General features: G+C 46.9%; 1 protein-coding gene across 2 annotated transcripts in view; it reads left to right on the top strand.

Moving 5' to 3' along the window:
- The window catches only part of PCGF6 (polycomb group ring finger 6), a 62537-nt gene that overhangs the window by 32868 nt on the left and 5377 nt on the right, over positions 1 to 24292 (top strand). The window contains exon 10 of one of the 2 annotated variants that reach the window (XM_090057629.1): positions 7785 to 9356. The exons of the other annotated variant lie outside the window; for it this stretch is intronic. Coding sequence (XP_089913755.1) covers positions 7785 to 7841 — 57 coding nt within the window. The 3' untranslated portion in view covers positions 7842 to 9356. Of the gene's footprint in view, positions 1 to 7784; positions 9357 to 24292 lie in introns of those variants that run through there. 2 annotated transcript variants of the gene reach the window in all.

Here is a 24292-nt window from a genome sequence, read left to right on the forward strand (position 1 = left end):
CAACGTGGAGGAATTTGCTGTCTGAAGAGATCAAAGACAAAGACTGGAACTGAAACTTTCAGATGGCTGCATAACTTGGTTACCCAACAGAACTGCAAAGCGAAGATAACATTTGCCCTTCTTTCAAAAAGCACTTTGATTCTTAAATGGAAAGCACTGGGAGCACAAAGAAGGATTGTGCTTGCCAGAGAACTGTTTTCCAGGCATCAGCTGTAGGTACTGGGCAAAAATGCTTTCTTCCACAAGCCCTCTGTACAGCATTTATACCACCGATCAGAATATATTATAGAAGTATCTGGTATTAGCCACGACTAAAGCTTGACCAATAGTTTGGTTAGATATGGTCTTGAGCTCATAAATATATGTAATATTGTACATTATGAGACGAATCCTAATTCCCCAGTGTTCTTGTAGTTGTTTTCCGTTTCTCATAGTTTGAATTACGTGAGAGTAATGCCATCCACCCCTTTTATACTTGTTTCAGGAGCTTTAGTTTGTCTCTGGAGTGCATTGAGATGTGCATGTGACTATTATTTGAGTCAAATGGGTGAGAGAGACTGAATGTATTTTTGAATGCCTGAGAACATCACTACTACTTCCCTCCAGCGCTCTTCTAACCCTCTGCTTCAAAAGTGCAGTTTGATAACGTCTGCTGTACTTAAGCATCGGCAGTTTGAAACACGTTCTTTGGAAGACATTCTTTGCATCAGTGACAGTTAAAATGAGCACTGGCTTGTGAAAGGCTGTTTCTCTTCTATCCCTTGCCCTCGGCACAGAGGTAACTGAGATCTGGCTCTGCAACAGCGAAAATATTTTCCTTTGCATTCTCTTGTGTAACGTGTCTGTCTTAGTGTTCCTTGAGTCACAAAGCAGGAGCTGCGAGCTCCTGTAGTTACTGGGACGCTCTGTAGAGAACATCCCAAAAGACTGCTTCTGGAGGAGCAGTCCGGGTTTAGGACTGTTGGTTTCGGAAAGTGGGGCGCTTTGCTGCTGTTGCTTTTATGACAGTCAAGGGCACAACGTACCACAGTATTTCCATCTGCCTATTCCACTCTAAAATTTACAGCTGGGCACTGGTGATTGGGTATCTTTCCCATTTCTGTTCAAGGGTCCAAGTGTTCAGTAGAGATCACTTCAAATTTTTGCTGTGGAAAGGGATCACGTTTCATTTTCCTCTTTGTGCACATCTCCCTTGTAATTGAAATCTGTAGAGAGTTTCTTCTTTCTAAGAGCACTTGGACAGGCGCTCGCTGTGCTTTTAACGAGTAGCATCCCGTTCTCTCAGAACGGACAGTCTGAGCAGGGAGGCAGAACACCTTAAAAGTGGATAGTTAATTACAGAAGAAAAAGTGGCACATATATCTTGCGCTGCCTCTACTCCCAGCTTCCTTTGGCAGATAAGCAGCTGCAGTGGCTTAGCTTTTGCATTAAAGACATATCCTGGGTAGACAGGTCAATCTTCAGCTTAGTCTTGCCACAATTTCCATTTTTAAACTCTTTGAGGGAACCCATTGCTGTGTTTTCTCCACAGAGGATAATACCCCTAGTGTAACTCCATAGTGAGAGAAAAAATCACCAAATTAGGGTCCATGCAAGGATAGAGAAAACAAACCAGTGACTGGGACAAACCTAGGTGGAGCATGACAACATACTGCTTTATTTTTCCAAGATGCTGAGATGTTTAACATCCTAAAATCATCTAATTTAGCCTAAAAGATAGGGCAAGTAGGATCCCACCTTCTTCACATCTGCCCTCTTACCTTATGGGTGGTACACTGGAAATTTGCAAAGAACAAATCTTGTCTCCTCTTTTACGACTGTATTGTCAACTAGGGTGCCACGAGATCTGTTCGAGGGTGCCACGTGGTGCCGTGCAATGTTAAGCACTCTTTGCATACGCAAACGTGATTCAGGAGATAAATGTGGCAATTCCAGATAGGAATCCATGGTACTAAAAACACTCTGACCACTTGTGGTCTTTCTCAGATTTTTACAACAGAAGAATTTCTCTCATTTTCTGCACTCAAAATATGAGTGAAAAGGAAGAGCTGGCATTTTCTGAGGGGTGCCTTGAGTCTACTGAGGGGCTCATCAAGTCAAAAAGATATGACAGGTATTATAAACTTGAGCAGTGTCTTTCTAGACATTATCAAGATGAGGAGTTGAACTGACACAAGTGAACCAGCAGTGTTTTCTCCATTCTTGTCCATCAGAATTGCAGGTGCTTGAGCAGCTTCCCTGCGGTAGACCCATGTTTGTAAAACCCACGGTTGCTGAGATCCTTGGTGTGGTTCCTCCTTGTTCTCCGCTGGTTGGTGTAGTTTTGTGTATAAGCACGTGGCCAGGGCATCTTCTGGGGTGCTGGTGCTACCACATGTAGCGTGTTTCCTTGGAGACCTCAATGTTACACAAAGAATTGACCACAAGACTCAGTTCAGCAAAAGTTTGGCCAGGTTTATTTACTGGCACAGGATCTACTCGCTGCCACCTGTCCAGAGGGTTTCAAGATGTTAACTCTGGATGCTGGTGGTCAGGCACGGGCACAACTCGCAATGGCTTGTGTCCTCTAGATATAGTGCAAATTCTGAAGACTTCCAGCCCTGCTTATGCATTGATCAGTCAGTTGTATCTCCATCACAAACACCAATACCTCATCCAGTAAGCAAAGAGAGGCAGTTAGTTTTGTTAGCCTTGGGTCAGGCAGAAGGCAGGGTAGAGATGCACCTTATGGACTAACTAAGTTAAGAGATACATAGGCTTTCATGAGCTTGAGATCACTTCACTTCATTAAATGCTGTGAAAGGACACTCACAGAGCAGTCGGAGAGAGGGCGATTTGAATACAAAAGGCAAGGAAGGGAGGGGAGAGGGGGTGCAGTGCTGGGAGAGGCTAACGAGTAATAAATCTGTAAGACAAAGAGGTGACAGAAGTTAATCCAGGTATTGAGGATAAAAATCCTTGTGTAGACCATATTTAACACAGTCCGTAGGCAATTTTCTTCCTCCACAGTTGTCCCTGGAAGTTGGCTTTTAAAGTCTCGTTGTTTAAGAACAGCCACTGTAAGGGCAGCGATGCAATGTCCAAAGTCCAGGAGTTCTGCCACAGGCATTGGTGTGTTTTTGGAGTGGATCAGTACAGGTGACATCGCTGGACCAAATCGTACGGATTATAACATCCATGGTTCAATTGCCTGCACCTCTACCAATATCATGCATGCCATCACCTGCTTACAGTGCTTTCTGCTGTCTACATTGGACAGATTGGGGCAATCCCTCTGCAAAAGAATCGGGGTTCCTAATCTGACATCAAGTCCAAAAACGCACCTCCTTTCCCAGCATCGATGAAATGAGCTCCAGCTCACACAAGCTGACGCATCTCTGATTTATTTAAAAAGTGCATTTCTACCCTGCCTTTCACCTCTACCAAGCTAGTCTCATCCACAGACCTTCAGCCGTTATCAGGTGTGCTCCAGACTCTTCGGCACCACCTTTGTTAAGGTTACTTGATAAGGAACGTTAACCCTCTGCTATCTGCCAGGTTTACTTCATGGTGGTCTGGGGTCATCCTCTGGTGAGGCCTGCTTTGGTCAGTGCTGTCAGCAAAAAGGTTATGCCGGTAGTATATCCATTCGTGAGTGCTTATACTAATTAGTAAATCCAGCAAGGCCTACACTTGGTAGAAGGAGAAATTAGCTGAATGAGAATCTGGCAGCAGACTCGGCAGCGGGCAGCGACTGCTCCGCATCGCTGGAGCACAAAGCGACCGTAGAGTTTTTTGAATCTGGCCCTTGTTTGGTCTCTCTGCATTGTCGAACCTGATCCCGCTGATTACTTAAAGGCTTTAAAGAACAATCGTATCCATCCATCCGTGCATTCATTCCCCTCTGCCTTTCTCATAATACAAGCAAACTCTCTGAATTAAATTGGTGCTTAACCTTTTTAGCTTTGCGTCTATTGGGATGTGCATGACAGTACCGTGAAGAGAGCCATTGTGGTAATGGTCACTAATAAAGCCACATTCCACTGGCTGTGGGTGGTTTCAAGTCCACTGTACTCGGTGGGTTGTACCTACTTAGGCTGGGGCTGGATCTACCCCATATACATGCTAAACCTTTCATCCTTGGATCTTTGGGAGGAGCTGGCTTGATTATTTCCTTGCCATTTTACGAAGTTGGAATTTGTTAACTTTGGAGGGCTACAGTGCCTGCTGCAGATAACATGGGAAGTTTATGGCAGAGCTTCCTACCCCTTTACCCCTCACTGCCTGTCAGACTGTCAAAAACCATGTTGAATCAGCAAAGTCGTGAGAGCCATCTTTTATGATCTTGCCTCATTTTTGGATGCCCTCTTCCTTTTCATTCAGGCTGTTGGCCTCTTATTAATTAAATGGCAATTCCTACAGCCAGGAATTGAATTTGACTCTAATTAATTATGCAACTTAGTACTGCTGCTTCTGCTCTGTTTAGTTTTCTCTCCATCTCCCATCACTACGATAGCCTTCCCCACACCCTTGTTCTGTTCAAAGGAAAGATATTGCAGCATTATCTTGTTTTCGAAACGGGGTTTGTTTCCTGCAGCAGCATTAAACTGCCAGACAGTTGTAAGAAGACTAAATGATGAAAGAGAATGAAATGGCTTATCCCCAAGAGTTTCCCTTGCCCTGAAAGAGCTGTATAGCACACAGACAAAACGGGAGCTACTTTTATAACAAAAGAGGCCATCCTGCAGATAGCACGTGTCCGTGTTGATAGGCACTGTCTGAAAGAGTTCCCAAGGGAAGAGAAAAGGGCATACCGTGTCTGTAGAAAAGCCAGGTCAGTTCTGCTGAGACTTCAGCTGTCTCCTTCAGGCAAATTCCTTAATTTCTTATACTGAGGAAAATCTAAGTGGTGAAGAGGGTTTTTTATAAGCATGTGATGTAACCAAATAGGCAAATGAATAGAAGCTGTTTCCTGGTTAGCATCAGTTATATGAAGCAAGTGTTATTCTTTCACATGGAGTACTGTTCTCCCTGAACGCTGTTGTGCGACTGACGTAGCATTTTATACCATCGGTGAAAAATGCTGTAGTGCTGTTCCTGGAACATGGGATCATGACACTTTGCAAAGTGCTTTGCAGTCTACTGATGAACTTCTCGGAGAGCTAGGTAGCAATATTAAAATGATAATGTTGCCATTTAAAAAAAGACTGTGTTGTGCTACGTGTTAGTGCAGTGCCTCGCACACAAGTGGTGTGTAACTTGTTACCTGGGACTTAAACTATATGCACACCTGGCACCCTCTGGTCAATGAAAAAGTAATCAGAGCAGAGTATAGTGAACCCCCTAGCATAGTTTCATAGTTTCTAGGGTCGGAAGGGACCTGAGCAGATCATCTAGTCCGACCCCCTGCCATGGTAGGAAACAATACTGGGGTCATACAACCCCAGCAAGATGTTCATCTAAACTCCTCTTAAACACCCCCAGGGTAGGAGCCTGCACCACTTCTCTGGGAAGTTGGTTCCAGACCCTAGCCGCCCTGACTGAAGTCGCACCTCCTGATATCTAACCTAAACCTTCCCTCTGCCAGCTTGTGACCGTTATTCCTGGTCACTCCTGGCAGTGCTTGGGGGAACAGTGACTCCCCCAGTGCCCGCTGATCCCCCCATGTGTCCTTGCATGGAAGTTCCCCCTTCTGCAGCTGCAGTTGCAAATGCTTGCCCCAGGAGTCCCCTGGAGGGGAGTCCTGTGGTGCACATATCGCATTGCCGTGCCCCAACAGGGATTCCCCTGCTTGAGATGCACTCCCGGGGTTTGGCTGAGGGGAGGAGGAGGGCAACATCCAGGCCATTGTCTTGCAGGAACAGACCTGTGAAGCCCCAGCAGTAGCAGCGGCCTGGCCCCCTGGGACAGCAGCCCCTGTGATGTCTACAGACACCAGTGAGGTGGATCAGCTGCGCTGGGACACATCCCAGGACAGCCGATCCCATTCCAAAGATATTTGTGTATAGCATTAGAGTCAAATTTCCAATAGACCAGCAAGGAAGCAGGTCTTAAAAGTGGGAGCTCTGGACTAAGATTAGCCTTCCACCAGCTTTGGAAAGGTTTTGATTTTTGGGATGGTATATAATATTCCACTTTGTCCCAGTTGGGAGTCCAGTCCAACATCATAGGAGTTTTGCTATTGAGTGAATAGGGGTAGGCTCGAGTATAAACGAACTATGATTTCATTAAAGAATGGATCTCGTCACTTATTTTGGTCAAGTTTTCATCCGTTGGTCACTTACTTAAGGCCCTTTAATGCCTTAATGAATGTGTCTGGACTGGATCGTGTCTGTTTGGCACAGCTTAGAGCAAGGGGAGGAGCAGGGGAAGACGTTCTGCATAAGGGCGAGGGCCCCTACAGAATTTGCCACCCCAGCAGGAAGCGCACAGATACAGCGGAGGGGATAGGGAATTTCACACCAAGATCAATTAAATCCCCTAATGGCTTTTATGTCAGCCTGACACAAAATCCATTTGCAGGGGTGAGGGGAGTTAAGTGGTTTCAGCGAAAGACATTTTACTGTCTCTCACATCCCTTGTAGATCATTGGAAATGTAAGACTTATGTCAGGGGCCATGCAATATTTCTTTTTGGTGTGAAATGATATAAATGTGTAGTCTGGGGATATGAAGAATGGATGTGTGGGGACAGTCAGGTGGCTAATTTCACTGAGAGCATGATATGCCGCCTTTTTCACTGCACATCAAAGGAGCACTGTAGGAAAAGGCTATGGGACTGCTGCACTGAACTGCCACGTCTTGTTCCATGTTAATGAAGCATTTCTGAAAAGCTTCTCACGCTTGTGTGAGAGGTGATAACTGTATGCAGCCCTAGAGTCTGTGTGAAATATTATATGTACGTGAACGTGTTAATAAGGTGTCTACCTCCAAAATAGCAAGGACATCATTTTGGTTTTGGCTGGAGCACTGCTGCAATCTGTCTCTTTTAGCGTTGCTGACACTTGCACACTTCCAGGCTATAGAGCATCTTACAAAGGAAAGGAAATAGTGAGCAGCACCACGGTAGAGCTGCGGGATTTATTTAGTGCCTTTTCCAGAACTCGGGGTGGATGGCTTCTAGAAATCTGATTAAATAATGCTTTACACTGAAAGCACTTTCTACAATTAATGTGTTTTGTGAACATTAACACACATCCCAGAGGAGACATTTATCATCACCTTTGACTTGAGGAACTAAAGCAGAAAAGCAAGGTTTGTGTCAGAGAGGATTAAAACTGCCATCTCCGTGCTCAGTCAATACTAGACTTACTTCCCTCTTCTCTGTAATACCCCAGTCTCTTCCTCACTCTTGCTGACTTGGGTTAAATAGCAGGGTGTCTCCAGCTACTTCAGATGCCTACTTTGCATTTCTTTAAATTTTTTTTGTTCTGAATGTTGTACAAAGAGTAGCATGGCTTGTAAATGGGGCCTTTGCATATGTAAAGAATAGTTTTAGGATGAAAATAAAAGTGAAACCATTACTTGAAGAGACAGCTTTTTAAATCTCCTGGTTAATTTCCCTTCTTGAAAGGGAGAAGAGGGAAATGTATCCCATCACCTTGGCTTTTCAGAATGCAAATCTTTGGTCTGGAAAAGAGGGAGATACAAAATAAAATAGTTCTCCAGTCTTCAGAAGACACGTGGAATTGGATCTATGACCGATGAAGCAGTGGCTTTGTCAGATGGAGTCAGTCTTCCTCCTCCTTCAGTACCTGATTTTGTTTAAGAGCTATAACAGTATGATTTTCCCTTTTTTTCTACCAGGATGGTTTACTTGTGCTGCACTATGGTCTTGTGGCATCTCCACAAGCCATAACGTAAAGCTGGCTAAAATATTGGAAGAAAGGATCAAAGGCGTGAAGCTTCCTCAGTGCTCTGTCTCACCAAAGAAGGTCATCTTGCTTGCTTCCTGTCACAGGAAATAAATGAACCACCACTAACTGCTGTACACTTGTAACTTGGTGTTTGACTTTACCACTGTAAAAATTGCAGCTGCTGTAAGTACAGCTCTAAACATTGCAATGCTTGATATTACATACGACTGTCTTTAAACTGTAGCCAGCTCAGGGAGTGGAAAACATTCAGAGTTGCTGAATTGATTTGTAAATGCTATGTAAACCAACGTGAGCACACAGGGTTAACTTCCTTTCTCTGCTCTGAACTTAATTTTGGGTAGGTCCATGGCTATTTTATATCTCCACAGGATCTCGCATACCTCTGACATAGATATGGCTGGAATGGTGCTCTCAGGGATGATTTTCACTTGACAATGTCATTTTTCTCTGGAATAGAGAGATTATTTCTTTAAATCGAATGTGCAGGAGCCATCTTGATCTAGAAATAACAGGGGAGAAGATTTTGTCAAATATGTAGACCAAAATGGGTAGTTAAACTCCACAGTCTTAAGCATTGATTTTTTTTTTTTTTTCATATTTATTATACCAGTAGCATTAGAACATAGAATTTCATTTTCTTGGCAAGAAATTTGATCTGCACTAGGGCCAGAACTGGTAGTCGATAGACTCGTATTAACTACCATGTAGCCACATGCTGAATGGTAGCGCTCTTTTTTTTGCTTCCAGAAACATGGGCTGCCAGTGGGTTATTCTGTGCACATCAGGGACCAGTTGAAGGCCCTCTTTCCATCTGCATGCTCTGTGTAAAATAATTAGATGTGCAGCCTGCTTCTACTCGCATTAAAGTCTAATAGCTGACTGGACTGGCAGCAGGGCTGAACCTTTCTTCCTATCACACCACCTTACACCTGCAGCCAAAATGACAGCTGTCCCGTTCTCTTCCAAGGGCTGCCTTGTAACAACTGCTCCTGCATTATAACGGAGACTATTTTGGAAGCTGCTGGGTGCTGTAATCAACTCCTATCTCTCCACTACTTGTAAAGCTGTACGAAGGGTATTTAGGTAGCTTTAATTTTAATAGACTGTAGCTCATGATCATCGAATATTTCAAGGTTCTGTTTTTGTCGAAGACTCTCACCATTTCTTCTATAGGTATAAAGACCAGAGCTGTGCATGGTGTGGTTTCACTGCATGCGAGGCCTGTAAGTCTTTAAACAAATGTTTGTTTTGCCTGTGAAAGTATCCTATTAAGGAAAGATCTTGTTTACCTAAAACAATATTTTTTGATGCTTCTGAAAATGTAACAAAAAAATACTTTATAGCCAAGATTTCCAGTTTATTTTCAAGGTTTGTACAAAAGCAGTGCTGAAAATGGAGCAGAAAAGGGATGGTTTTGTAAACGTGTTGTGCATTGTGTTGGTAAGAGAGTATATATTGTAACAGTTAAATAAAGTTTTATTTTGGCCTATTTGAAATGTTAGTTCTCGTGTCCTAAGAAATGCATATGTCAGCGCCATCTATCCTCACCTTACCCAGGAATTGCAGTGGGTGAGATTGAAAAGGTTACAGGATGCTTTTTACTTCACCAGAATACACCAAATTCAACAAGGAAAATAGTTGGTGATATTTACCCCAGAAGCTGCCATTTTTGTGTGAATTCCAGTGAGATGTAGAGATGAGCATCTCATCTGTACCCACCGCCTCTGAGGACAAGACTGTTCCTAGCCACTCTTTCATCGATGTGTGCATCCGCTCAGAGGCCCTGTGCTTGTTCCATTTCAGCTGTGTAATATGTTTCTTCTCGAGCCCAGGATGGATCATATTTTTGCTTACAGTTCTGTCTCACACCTATTGTCTCCCATCCCTTTGTTCCTCGCTGCCAAACATTGGCATTTTCACAGACCTGGATTTTGGCTTCTGTTCTACCCTGGAGAGTGCACAATTCACCAGCAGACTTTCACTATGCCTGAAGAAGGGAGTTTGTGACCAAAGGCTTGCAAAGAACAATTTTTCCAACTTTTTAGTTCATCTAACAAAAGATAGCACAGCTACCCAAAGAACCGTGTCTGCCTATGTCCTCAGACCAACACAGCTACAACCAATAACCCCCCTGCTTACAGTTCTGACTAGGGGTGCACCGGTAAAGATTTTTTTGGCTGATACTGATGGCCAATTATTAACCGGCCCTATTGACTAGTACCAATCCAATAGCCAATATGCAGCCTGGCAGCTTGGAGAGCAGTGTCCAGCCAGTAAGTCTATGGAGGTAAAAGGGCATGGGGGAGGGAAGGAGGGACATGGGAGTGGGGCAGATCGAGGCCCCCTTGGTGAGGGAAGGAGTGGGCTGGGGCAGGCACTGCCCACTGGGACAGGATGCAGGACAGAGCTGCAGGTGGCTTGTCTGGGAGGCATGGCTCCCACCACCGTGTGCACCCTGGAGAGGCATGGGGGGAATGTGTCTGCTGGATTTGTGTACAGGGTGAGGGTGGGCTGCCTGCTGCAAGCAGGGGCTGCACTTGGGGCAGGCAGCAGCAGTGTTGGGAGGGGTGGCTATGAGCTAGGCTATGGCCACCCCAAAATTCCCCATAGCCACCCCTCCCAGCACCACCACTGCCCACCTGCCCCAAACGCAGCCCCTGGGCCTAAGCCCACAGTGGGCAGCCTGCCCTCGCCCTACACACACACATCTGAAAGACACATGCCCCTTGTGCCTCCCCCAGGGTGTGTGCAGTGGCAGGAGCCATGCCCCACCCAGGCTCCCCATACAAGCCACCCACAGCTTCGTCCTCTGCCCCAGCCCCACTCCCTCCCTCACCGTGGGGGCCTCTATCTTCCCCACCTCCCGATACCCATTCTGCCCACAGACTTACCAGCCAGATGCTGCTCTCCAAGCTGCCCGGCTGTATTCCCGGCCACGTGCATGCGTGTGGCTACACACATGCATGCCGCATTTATCAGTGATATTATCAGCTGCGTCGGCCAAAAAATGCTGATTGCCAATAATGTCAGTTTTCCTTTTATTGGTGCCGATCCGATATGGACCGATGTGTCGGTGCACCCCTAGTTCTGACATTCCTGACTAGATCATTCTGGCTTCATTATTCTGATGATATTGCTGCTTCCTTCTTCCTCACTGCTTAATTTAATTTTTTCCCATATATAGTACTGTGAAGAAATGACTACTTGAACGTATTTGTGTTTTATATTGTAATTTGCATTCGAACCTTGTATTCCCGTGCCTCTAGAAGGACTGCTTTTCAAAGATTAATGGCCATATGAAAACCTAGGCTAATTCAAATTACTTTTGTTCCAGAATGTCAATCTTTATAATAGACCATTTGCATCTGTGGCAACTAATTTTATGGCATCCAAATGACAACGCTTAGTACTTATCGCTGCCTTCTCAGTGAAGAAACCTCTCGCTATTTGTGACAGAAGTCTGTTTCTCTTTAAAAAGGAATTCACTTTGATCACAGTTTGGATAATCCATTTTGCCCGCTTAACTCGCTAGACAGAAGGAGCAGTAGCCACAATCACAGCTTCCTGCCCTATCTTGGGAGAAAGCTTGTCCATGTAGTGAACCATGTGGCAACTACCACACTAAGGGCTAGGCAGTCAAGGCCTTGTTCAACAACAGGAGGAAGCTTGAGTGTGTACTTGTTGCTGCTGTTCTGGAAATATGACTTTCCACACCTGCCATTACCCCCTTTTGATTTTCTACTACTTTGCCCCCTTTCCCCTTCCTTGGATCAGCCCCTTTTTTTTTTCTGGAGGAGGGCTGAGTATAGTCCTGGTCCTGGCATGTAATGTGCTTTCAGTGCATCACTGTCCATCCTCTGTCAAACCACTTAGCAAGTTCTGCGGGCACCCTGGCATGTACTATAGGATGACACTTGCTGAGTGCCAGCCTGATCTGTGGGCTGTTCAGTTTTCTGCACGAGGGTAATTGGTGCTGCTTGTTTTGGGTGTGATGGTATGTTGACGATTCCTCTACATTTCCTATTTATTTTGCTTCATTTCCTATTTTGTTGGTCCTGTTTTTGCTTTGGATTCTTTCCAGTCACTTTTGCTCCTGCTGATGTACCATGGTACCAAAATCACTCTGGAGGTGTATCACCCTCCCACTCTTGAAGGCCAAGAGCGAAGGTTGTTCCACGGCACAGGTGGATGCTTTTTCCTTTAACAAAATCGCTATCTCCGTTTTTTTCCCTCCTTCCCCAGCTCCTTCCATGTCTATGTAGCTAATAAATCCTATGTCTTATTCTCCCTTGTCATATGGGATGAATCTCTTTCAAGTGGTTCTTGTGACATGGGCTTGCAGAATCTCAGTGGGTTCAAAATAGGATTTATATTAAAATGAAAAGGAAACGTGGCAACAAACAATCACTTCTAACCCTATGAGCTTTGTCAGTCATGTTGACAATTTCTCTGCAGTCATCCTCATTGCTCTGGTCTTCACCCATATTCTGTGCTATTAGGAGAAAAGCACAGGAGTGTGTGAACATGGGCAGTTAAATCCTTTAATCCAAAGAGGCTGGCAAATAGCAAACCTAACTGAATATTTTCAAGGCATCTGATACTACATAAAGCTTACCTTTTTTGCAGCGGTGCCAGACTGCAACACACCTAAGCCGACAGGACCTTTGGCACTTTGTTCTGCAGGCAGCAAATAAATCAATACATTTTGTTGATGCTAAACTCAAACTTTCTAGCACTGCTCTGCACCAGGGGTTTCAGCTTCTTGCCTCTGGCCTGTGATTTATGTTAACGCAGCCTAAGAATCACCTTAGCAAGCTGAGATTACACCCCCATGAACTCTCCTCCTGCCTTTCTTCAGTGTTGAGTAAGTGAAGTCTGCATCCCATCCATTCGCCTTGAGCATAGAGTAATCCTGCCAGCCGGGAGAGATCTGCAAACACTGCCCCCAGGAAGCTGTAATGTATTGATTGCATCGTTTAAAAAAAAGGCTTGCTTATTTATTTTTTTTAAAGGTCTCGAGCATGTACAACTTCCACTGATTTCAATAACAGTGGCTGGTTCTCTGCACCTGCTCTCAAACAGCACATGGCACGTAACAGGATCAGGCCATTTCTAAGGAATTTCAAACTGCTTAGAAATTGAAACAGACAACCAATGTACTGTACATGTATGTGCAGCATATGAGCTACCTGCTTGAGCCTCTAGTTTTAAACGTACTCATTTTGCTTTGTTGGGTTCCTGCTGAAGAGCAAAATAAATGTTTTTGCTTTTTCCTGTCATTTTCTACCTCTTTCTTGATTTATGATCATGAATGACCAGTGGATGAATTCAGCGCAGTAGGAGAAGCAAGTTGCTGTTCAACATTAGTTTGACCTTTATCCTCTTGGGGAGATTCCTACAGTTATATAAACTCCCTGCCTAATAGGTTGAGAAATAATTTTGGTCTTCTGACTTGCTAATTGCCATAAATTTGGGTTTCATCATCACTGGTGGAATTTATTGTCTTGAGAGATGTAACTCGAGAGGTAACTGAAGTCCAGGGATTGGACCCTGGACTTGAGAAAAGCAGACTTTGACTCCCTCAGGGAACTGATGGGCAGGGTCCCCTGGGAGGCCAGGCTGAAGGGGAGAGGAGTCCTGGAGAATTGGTTGTATTTTAAAGAAACCTTACTGCGTGCGCAGAAACGAACTATCCCAGTGTGCAGGAAGACTATAAAATATGGCAGAAGACCAGCTTATCTTAGCGGGGAATTCTTCAGTGAGCTAAAACACAAAAAAAGGAAGCTTAGAAAAAGTGGATACTTGAACAAACGACTATAAGACCATTGCTGGGGCATGCAGGGATGGAGTCAGGAAAGCCAAAGCACAATTGGAGTTGCAGCTAGCAAGGGGAACGAGAAGGGTTTCTACAAGTACGTAGAGGAAGGTCAGGGGAGTGTGGGTCCCTGCCTGAATGGGGGAGGCAACCTAGTGACAGGATGCAGAAAAGGCTGAAGTGCTCAATGCCTTTTTCATCTCAGTCCGGGCAGCACAGTATGGGGAGGAGGGGAGCAGCCAACAGTAGAGCAAGAACAGGTTGGGGACTACTTAGAAAAGCTGGACATGGGGTGGACAGGATGCACCCAAGGGTGTTGAGGGAGTTGGCTGATGTGATTGCAGAGCTACGGGCCATCATCTTTGAAAACTTGTGGTGATTGGGAAAAGGTCCCAGACAATTGGAAAAGGGCAAACATAGTGCCCATCTTTAAAAAAAGGGAAAAGGAAGATCCAGGAGACTACAAACTAGTCAGCCTCACCTCAGTGCTGGGAAAAGTCATGGAGCAGGTCCTCAAGGAATCCATTTCTAAGCACAGGGAGGAGAAGTGATTGGGAACGGTCATCGTGGATTCACCAGGGGCAAGTCATGCCTGACCAACCTGATTGCCTTCTGTGCTGAGATGGCTAGCTGTGTAGATGCGGAGAAAGCTGTGGATGTGATGTCACTTGACTTCAGCAAGGCTTTTGATGTCATCTCCCACAACTTTCTTGCAACTTTCTTGGTTGGATGAATGGGCTGTAAGATAGAAAGAAAACTGGCTAGAGCGTCAGGCTCAGAGGGTGAAAATCAATGGCTCAGTGTCTGATTGGTAGCTGATGTCAAGTGGAGTGTCCCAGGGGTCGGTCCTGGAGCTGGCTTCGTTCAATGTCTTCATCAACAACCTGGGAGATGGGATGCAGTGCACCCTCAGCAAGTCTGCAGATGGCACCAAGACAGGGGGAGTAGTAGATGCACAGGAGGGCAGGGCTAGGATTCATAGTGACCTAGACAAATCGGAGGATTGGACCAAAAGAAATCTCATGAGGTTCAACAAGGACAAGTGCAAAGTCCTGCACTTAGGAGGGAGCAATCCCCTGCACGGGTGCAGGCTGGGGACCAGGTGGCTAAGCAGCAGCTCTGCAGAAAAGGACCCGGGGTGACAGTGGACAATACGGTGAATATGAACCAGCAGTGCGCCCTTGGTGCCAAGAAGGCTACCGGCATCCTGGGCTGCATCGGTAGGAGGGTTGACAGCAGATGGAGGGAACTGATTATTCCCCTGTTTGGCACTGGTGAGGATGGAGTTGGACTATTCTCAGTAGTGGCAGGTGACAGAACAAGGAGCAATGGTCTTGGGTTACAGCAAGGGAAGTTTAGACAAAAGGGAAAAAATTCTCATGAGGAGGGTAGCAAAACACTGGAACGGCTACCCAGAGAGGACTCTCCACTGGCTTTCTAGACAAAGCCTTGTCTGGGATGATGTAGCTGGGGCTGGTCCTACTTGGAGCAGGGGGTTGGACTGGATGTGACCTCCTGGGGTCCCTCCCAACCCTCGTTTTCTATGATTCTGTGAACTCATGTCCAAATGAAATGCTGTAATGACCGGTTGCCTTAACAGCTGCAGAATGCGTGTTGGCTTTTTATACAGCGTAACACAATGTTCTTTTGATGCTTTGTGATTTAGTTACAACAATGCTGCTCTGATCCTGTTTTTCATACTGTTGGTTTGATGCTAAACTTTTTTAAAAGGAAAGGGTGGATTTTTTTTTTAAGGCTTAGATTAAAACTTTCTTTGGAAGGAAAAACTCCCAATATTCATTTTTTTTCCAAGGGAAACATTTAACAGTAGAAAACTGGGTGGGTGTTTTGGCAAAGTTGGTTTTCTTTTGTTCTGGGTTCCTTTCCAGGAGAGGGACCTCTTTGAAACTCTTCTTTGCTTCGTGCAGGGAAGTAGACTTTTGTTCCAAGACATCACAATACATGAGAGCGTGCTGCTTCTGGCATGTTTTGCTGCTTGTGATGAGATAAAAAGTTGTTCTAATTATGGGATCCAACTAGTCGGTTCAGAAGCAATACTGCGTTCTTCCTCGTGAGAGTTTTCCCAAATATCTAACCTCCACTTCCCTTGCTGCAACTTGCAAGTCAGACAGATTTTTTTAGAATCTTGGTTTTCATCTTAAAAAAAAAAGGGGAATTTGCCCAAGTCCTTACACTTGCCAAGGCTCAAACCTCAGAAAGCAAATCAGAAAAACCAAGGCTTTATTTTAATGCTATGATATTAATACTGGCTTATAGGTTATTTGGGGGCATAATATGCACTAGGTTGGAAGTACTACATTCCTACAACTCCAGTTGATTTCAGCGTGAACTGCAAGGCATCGGTCCCTCTGAGTGTCTGGCCGCTTAGAGAGGGTTCACCATGCTTGTTTTCCAAAGACCTAGGATAAACCTTTGCTCCTACAAACACTGAAAGATTCCCAATCCCTGCGCAAAACCTTTCCTTGGAAGGTTTCCATCTCAGAAGAAGAAAAGAGCTGAGCCCGATCCCACTGAGGTGAGAACAAACCTACAGTTTTGGGTGTTTCAGATCTGAGCATCGACCATCTCTTGCTTTTACCCTGAAAGTCTTTTGTGATCAGCAGATCTTTTATTTGTAATGATGTCCCACATCTGGCTTTGAAAGTCTTAGGCGCATTTTTATTCCGTCTTGGAAACTTATTTAGCTTCAAACATGTAGGCTCTTGCTAAAGCCATCCGTTTACACAAAAGCTGGGATTCCTTCCCTGGCACTGACAGCTGGGTCTGAACGCAGCTCTGTGTCCCCGCTAACACGTCCTTCGAGCTTTTCTCTCTGTGCTACGGGGGACACGGAGCTGCGTTCAGACCCAGCTCTCAGTGCCAGGGAAGGAATCCCGGCTTTTGTGTAAACAGATGCCTTTAGCACGAGTGCAATGCAGTGTCATGATGTTGCATTTTTCCTTCCCTTTGAGCTCAGCAAGTCTTGATGCTTTGGATAGCAGCTGCTCTGCAAAATGCAGCTCATCTTCCAAAAAAAGAGGACTTGGGGGACCAAGTATGTTCCCTATGTGATGCCAAGGTTAGATCCACAGCAGCTCCTTCTGCCTTTTCCAGAGGCTGGAAGGGGCCAAGACGCTGAGGATGCTCTGCTATGTGGGTCCTCCTCTGCCAAGGATTGGTGTTGGGTCCACGCTGGCTGCTGCCTCCCTCAGCAGCAGCATGGTCCAGCGGGGACAGGGCACTGGCCTGGGAGACGGGAGGACTGGGCTTCAGCCACTGTAAGTATGGGAAGATCCTTTATGCTTTTTCCTCTTCCTTTCCCTGTTTAGACTGTTGGCCCCCCATACGGACACGTGTGCAGTGCCTAGCACAGAGAGCCCTTTATTCCCAGCTGGTGCTTTTAGAAACAATCGCCATATAAATAATAGCGCAGCAGGGGTGTGCGTGCAGGCAGGGGAAGGGCTCCTTTTCCCACATGCAGTCCCCAAGTGTCCCTACTAGGAGCATACAAGTGGTTTAAGCATCCTCACTTGCCGTGCTGGCAAATAACTCTCATTCAAATCCCCAAGTAAAAACCTAGGCCCAGGGGTGTTTGCTTTTTGTGGCATGAGCTGTGTGTTTTGGCATATCTTTTAAATCCCCTAATATGCAGGGAAGTGCCCCTGGGATTCCCATTTCTTAAGGAACCTCCATCTGCAGCAGCCTGCTAGCCCTAACCCTGACCCCAGCCAGCATTTCGCAGCCTGCCCGTTGAGATTTGGGCTGAATCTGGCTGGCTTCTGCATTCCTCAGTGCTCTGCCATTTCATTTGGGTCCAGCATTGTGCCTCGCTGAGCTAGCCTGCCATCTCTTGTTCCCCTGCACCGTTAAAAGTATTGCTGCGTACTGCTTCTGAGGCAGCTGCGTTTCCTTGGAGGGTCTTGGCACCTTCTGTTTGTCGAGTAGGTTTCTACGGACGAAAAGCAATGCAACTATAAGCTGCTGTTTTAAATGGCTGATAAGGGGGCTGCATCTTATCATTGTAAAGTAAGTGCGATAGTCTAGCACTGACACTTGAGGCTCATTCTTCCATCCCTTGCAAATAATCCCTACTCGCAGGTGTGAATTCACTGACTCCAGTCGGTCTATATGCAAGAATAAGATTTGCAAAACTGACCCTGTTTCAGCATAATATTTTTCCCTCTAAAATTAGCACCCCAGCATCCTTCTGATCTGGAGCCCCAGATGTTTACCAGGGTGAATGCAGTTGTTCCGTTGCTGCCTTTGACTCAGTCCGTCCAGCGAAATGAGTATCTTATCTTCACAGATGTCTCTCCCAAAGGAAAAGTGTTTGTGGGTTTAATTTTTAGTTAATGGAAGTTTTTGCACTGAATTGGGCAATTGATTCTTTGTGTGGGTTGGCAGGTCCCTTCCGCACTCTGGAACTAGAGACCTTTATACTGCTGCCAGAGTAATTTTTTGGTCTGAATGCTTTCACCCCATGACTGCCGGCTCTTTCAGCCAAATGGAGCAAGCGGCTATTCGAAGGGATTCCAGCAAGCAAATAGGCACTGGGGGCAAAACTCAGTCTTTGCATTTTCTTGGAAGAAGTTGTCCAGAAGGACAGCATAGCCCAGGGCTCCCAGGAGTTTTGCACTTCACAAATAGGGCTGATGACTGCAAGACTTTCCAGTGGGTCTTGGGTCCCGTGCCGATACCACTCTCACAATGCAGACAGCTGCTTCCATTCGGAGGTTGCTGTGAAATCACTGTAATGAGTGTCCCGTGCTAAGGCTGCTTCAGTAAATAAGAAAACTGGAATGGCAGGGCCATGAAATGATGTGGCACAGACCTGCCGTCACCAGCCAGCGCCTCCTACCCGGGGAAAAGGACCACAGCCATGCAGGAGAAGCTTGTGGTGAGGCCAAGTTCTTAATGCCACCGAGACAAACGCAAAGAAGGCGCTTGGGGAAGCATCTTGGCTCTTTGCTGCTTCTCTTGGCTCCTAACCATGCAGCTTGAGCTTTGCTTTTTATTCCAGAGGGGGCAAGATGCTGCAGAGGTATAAATCTTTAAACGTCTGCAGAGTGACTCACTCCTTCCCTATTACTGCCCTGCTGATTTAACCTAATCTCAAATAAATAGGACCTCAAAGGAGGATGTCTTGCCTCGGTCCAGCCTGGGACCCTGCCAGAGAGACCTGAGAAATTATTATGAGGGCAGATAAACAAAAGAGAGTATGTCACGCATGATGAATGGCAGGAAAGAAGACCTGGGCGGGAGATGCGCGAATGACATGAGAATTGCTCTGTGGACCTGCAAGCATTTGCCTTCAGCTGTGGGCATCTCCAAACGGAGAGAGTGAAGTAGCGAACATTTCCTGCGTGCAGGATGGTGAGGAAAAGTCCTCAGAGGCTGGCTGAGGTCAGCTGGAAATCTAAGAGGCATGGATCCTGGCACCGCTCGGGGAGGCTGCTGCTGCATCAGTCTCTTCTGTGGGAAGTGGGGTTTGCTACCCAGGGTGGCTTATTCATACACCATGAAATCTGCTCTGCTCTGCTCTGGTCTCGTCATCCAGCCAGATCACCCTGGCAGAGCAGCGGGTTCTGCAGGACAGAGTAACAAGGCCCCAAGACCAGTCCTGCCTGTTTCAGGCCGGAGGATATAAATGTGCAGCGACACAGTTAGGACTTGGAAGTGCCAACTGACTTGAGCACTGTGTCCCCTGATAGAGATCTGCCACTTTGCAGGAAATTGCCTTTCAAAACAAATCGGTCTGGCGTGACTTCAGAGGGAACAGCAGGCAGCTCTGGGAGGGAAAGGCCTCCCTCTCTGGTCCTGGCCTTTCCGGGCATCTCTCCCTTGGTAGAGCTGCCAAGCCGAGTGGCAGACCCAGGAAACAGAAGTCAGCGATGCTGTGATGAACCTGCCCGCCTGCTTCGCAGGAGTGACCGCTCACGGGCACGTCACGACTGCTTCATACAAGCCACGTGGGAGAAGCCAGCAGCACACACGCCAGCTGCACCCCTCCTTTTCCTGACATGGATGTAGCAATGCTTCGGGGAAGTGAAGGCTGGATCCCAGTGTCAGCTGTCCCGGTGGAAATCCAGAGTAACTCCATTGTACCAACTCCGCATTTACCATGTTGTGGCTGAGATTGGAAACTGGCTCTGAGCCTGGGTGCGGAGCCAGTGAGGGAGCGTGGGGAAGTGTCTGGGCAGCTGGTCTGCTACAGCCTAGATGATCTGACGCTCTCTCTGCTGGCCGGATTCATGTGTCAGAGCCAAAGTGTTTGTCTCACGGCCATCTAAAAGCATAAATCAAGAGCATCAGCTAAAAGCATAAATCAATACCAGGGCTGTTTGCACATTGATCTTTAGTTTGGTTCATAGAAACAGGTGTAAACAACTCCAACAGGATAGGCGCCCAGGGGGAAAAAAACAGGGCTGGGTACTAAAGTGTTAGAAACAGTTAATTTGCCTATCCTGGTTTCCTTGTTGCCAAGAGCTATTTAATTACTGGCTAAAGCCCTTCACTGGGGATCTCAAAGCAGTGTACAAACAGGGAAATGTGGCGCTGGGAGTCAGTAGTCCTTGCTATCACTATGGGAGGACAGAATATGGCTGAGATCACATGGGGGTGCATCTACACATAGTTACTTTGCATTAAATTTAGTACTTGGATAACCAAATACTAAATAGATGTGCCGTAAGTGGTGCTACTGTGTGTGCCGTAGTACTGGGGCATGGGTTTTTACAGATGCTAACTGTGCAGTAATCTAATGCTATTGCGCAGTAGCAAATTAGCACGGGTTTTCCCCAGCACGCTCCTGTGCAGTGTTATTAGGTAGCTGCACAGTTAGCATCTTGTGTAGATGCACCCAGAGAGTCTCTGGCAGAGCTGGGATGAGTCCCCCAGCCCTGCACTTTAAGAGCCATCCTTTTCCTGTTATTGCAGCACTTGTGAAATGATTGCTCTGAAATTGGCTGAGCAAACTATGTTTTATTGAGTGTGCATGCGCGTTGGAAAGCAGACATGTTCTCGTGGTGTCTGCTAGGATTGAGCTAACTGGTTGGTTAAAATCAGGCCACCCATCTTCCCACACACCTGCCTCACCGTGCAGACCTCTGCGCCCTTCCCTCCCAGCTCAAGCTGTGCATGCTGCCAGTTTCTCCCCTTTTTTCCACCTCTTTTTATATCTCTGCACATCCCCCTGTGCCTGGAGTGTTTCCACAACCCACCCTGGGTCCCTTCCTCTCATCTCACACCTGGGAATTCACCCTCCCCTGCTAACCATTTGCCTAGAAATATCAATGCTCAAATATTCCAGTCCTGTTACAATAATATTTCATGGTGATATAGATAATGTAATACAAAGAAGGATATAAACCCAACACTTAAAGGACCTGTCCTGTAAGACTCTACTGACATGGATAATTCTTAATCAGGTGAGGTATCCTTCTGGGGTCAATGGGTAAGGCTGATGAGTAAAGATTTGCAGTGCCAAGGACAAAATTGCCCGGTTTTCATCCGCCTCTCTTCTCTGTCATGGGACTGGATTCTCCTGAGTTTTCTCAACTCTGGCTGACTGCATGAGAAATGAAGTCGCCTGTCGTAAGGCCAGCGACATCGTCAAAGAGATGTTGATCAATCGCTCTACATGACTCCCACAAGAGCCAGGCCAAGCAGTGATCAGCTTCAATGGCAGCAAAGAGGATTTGGACTAGATATTAGTAAGAACTTTCTGTCTGGAAGGACAGCAAGGCACTGAACGAGCTCGTTGGGGCTGTCGGGGAGAACGGGTTGGACCAGGTCATTGAGAAGGGGTTGGATGGCCTTTGAAGGAGCGCTCATCCTGCCTTGGAGAAGGTGATGTCCCGGTGCCCTTTCCAGCAGGAGCTTGCTACAATTTCTCTGCACTGAACTTGTTCGTTCTGAATGGTCTTAACTTGTTATCACCAGATGTGCCCACCCCTGTCCTGCGCTCTGTTCCTGCATGAAGTCATTCTGCAAGCTGTACTCACCTAGGTAGTCCCAAAACACTTGCCAAGCTGGGTCAGACAAGCAATCCATCTAGCTCAGTCTTCTGCAGTGGCAATCAATGGGGGCTATAGAAGACGAGCATAGGAAACAGGACATACGTTGAATAATTCATCCCTGTTGGACCCTCCAAGCCTTCCGCAGGAGGTGGCAGCTCTGCCTGTGGTGTTTGGTATCCCCTGATGGACCTGTCCTTCATAAATACAACTCATCCCACTTTGAACTCAGTGACGCTCCTGGCTGGCATAACAGCCTGCAGCGACGAGGGTCGCAGGCTAATTATCAGCATGAGAAAGGGGCTGCTCAAGTGAGTCGGCCTTGGCAGGATCAACCCGATCCAAAGCCAAACCCGGTTCCTGATGTTTCTTAAATGTTTGGTTCTTTTCTCCTCCACTATTTTTCATGTCATTGCCTGCCTCCGTCCCTCTCTGAGCTCCCAAGCAAGACACTAGGTAATGGGGCCAAAACGCTGCGGTGTTTCCATCTCAAGCAGAAACCAGGAAATAGAAATACCGGTGCCCTCTGGAGAGATCCTATGCTAAGAGCTAATTCAGACCTGAGACTGGCTTCCAAAACCACCCTCCCTTTTGCTCTCTGGTCTCCTTTGTTCCCTGAACGTGCGGTATGTCGGTCACTCTCGATTTTGATCCAGTAGATGAAAATCCAAGCGGCTTAACTGGAATTCAGCGAGCAGACTGAACAGGAGACCTAACAGAAGGTACTCTTCCGGAATAAAGTACAGGGTCAAGCCCTTGAAATTCAAGCGATGGCTACAAAGCACGCCTGGGCAGGGTATCTCAGATTTGCTCTGTAGTGCTTCCTGCCTCCTACTCCCTAAGTGCCTGGCTCTGAAGAATCGGTATGCATTATCATTTCACAAGTGGTAGCTATTTGGAAGGATAGTTTCAGACTAATGATTTTTGGCCCTCAAGAGACTGACAGGCCTGCAAGGGGAAGAGAGAAGAGAAGAAGGGAGATGGAGACAATGGGAACAAGAGGCAGTAAATGAGTCCGAGGTGGTTAGCTGTGTTAGGGTGAAGGCAGAGCAGGACGGTGGAGATTAACAGTGGAAAATGGGAGAGAGACAGGAGGGAGGAATCTGGCAGCGAAAAAGAAGGGAAGAGAAGCATGGTCAGGAAAACAGGAATGGGGAAAGGAAGCCAAGTGGTGATGGGGAATGAAGGCAGCAGCTGAAAGAGGTCTGGCAAATGCGAGAGATGCAGAAGGCAGCAAAGTCGTTGCTAGGACAAGAGCCTGTATGAGGCCACGCGATATTTACCCCTTCGGGCAGGCTGTCTTGCTCTGGTTGTCAGGCATCGGCTGACTGGAGCCAATGGTCAAGTCGCGCGTACGCAAAGCGCAGCGCAGCGCAGCAGCTGCAGGTGCCGGCTGGTCCTCCCCTCCAGGAGAACTGGCTTCTCTCGCGGCTCTCCAACAGCGGGACAGCCAGCGGGTGCTGTGGGCGCCCCGGCAGCCTCCTTAGGTGAATATACACTGAAATATAAGCCTTACCCACCTGCTCCCACTCCCCACGCTCCAAACCGGGAACTGCAGCAGTGAGGATGCTACAGAGATGCCCTGTCCCAGCTCTCAGGATCCCTGTGCCAGGGGCTTTCCTGAAGCATTCAAGTCCTCCACTGTTTCCTCGTGACAAGCGTGCAAGTCAGGAGGAGCCCATGTAGACATGCCTCGGAGGTCCTGTCGGGAAGCACCTAAAATCCCATTGATCTCAACTGGACAAAAGAGGAAAGAAGAAACAACAGAGAACAAAGAGCCTGGGATGGCAGAGAGAGGACAAAGGGCCTGCCCCCATCCATGCCTGGGTTCAGCTTCTTCCAGCTTTGCATCCCAGTCCATGGGAAGGGGAGGCACCCAGAAGGCCAGATGTCTTGGCATATCCCTTCCACTGTCATCTTGTCCCCAACAGAGCATGCCCCCCAACCTTAGTCCCCTTAGACCTCACTGCACATTCTTTGTTGTGAAGCTTCTCATCTTAGCCACTGCTCTTGCAAATGAAGAGGTTAAAACTCTTAGCAGTACCCCCGTGTTGTTCCATTATTAGCCTAAGAGGTCCCTGCTTAGCAACATGGCAGCAGTGAGCAGCCTTGGTAGTATCCAGGAAGCTTTGTCCAGGGGGGAAGTGGTAAGAAGAAGGCATGGACTTTAGCTGGAATATGCTGTGTCTGCACACATGCAGAGAGCAGGGAAGGGAAAAGCAGCTGGAAGGGCGCAGAAGCATCCAGGGATAGTGTGTGGCAGTAACCAGGAGCTGGATAAGCAGTTTCCATTGTGGGCAAGCTGCCGGCCAGCTCACACCCAGCCACCCTCGGACAGCTGAGCCCCTCAGAGAGCAGTGGGAGGGGCACGTGTTCATACACTAGCTAAGACAGTCATAAAATCATAGAAAATGAGAGTGTGGAGGGACCTCGGGAGGTCACATCTAGTCCAACCCCCTGGTCAAAGCAGGACCAGCCCAACTACAAGGCTTTGTCTAGCTGGGTCTTAAACACCTCCAGGGATGGGGAGAGTCCACCACCTCTCTGCTAGCCTGTTCCAGCACTTTACTACCCTCCTCGTGGGAAAGTTTTTCCTAATATCTAATC

This window comes from Crocodylus siamensis, chromosome 7 (assembly GCF_052110815.1).
Source record: "Crocodylus siamensis isolate JL-2025a chromosome 7, ASM5211081v1, whole genome shotgun sequence".
In the NCBI taxonomy this organism is placed as follows: domain Eukaryota; kingdom Metazoa; phylum Chordata; order Crocodylia; family Crocodylidae; genus Crocodylus; species Crocodylus siamensis.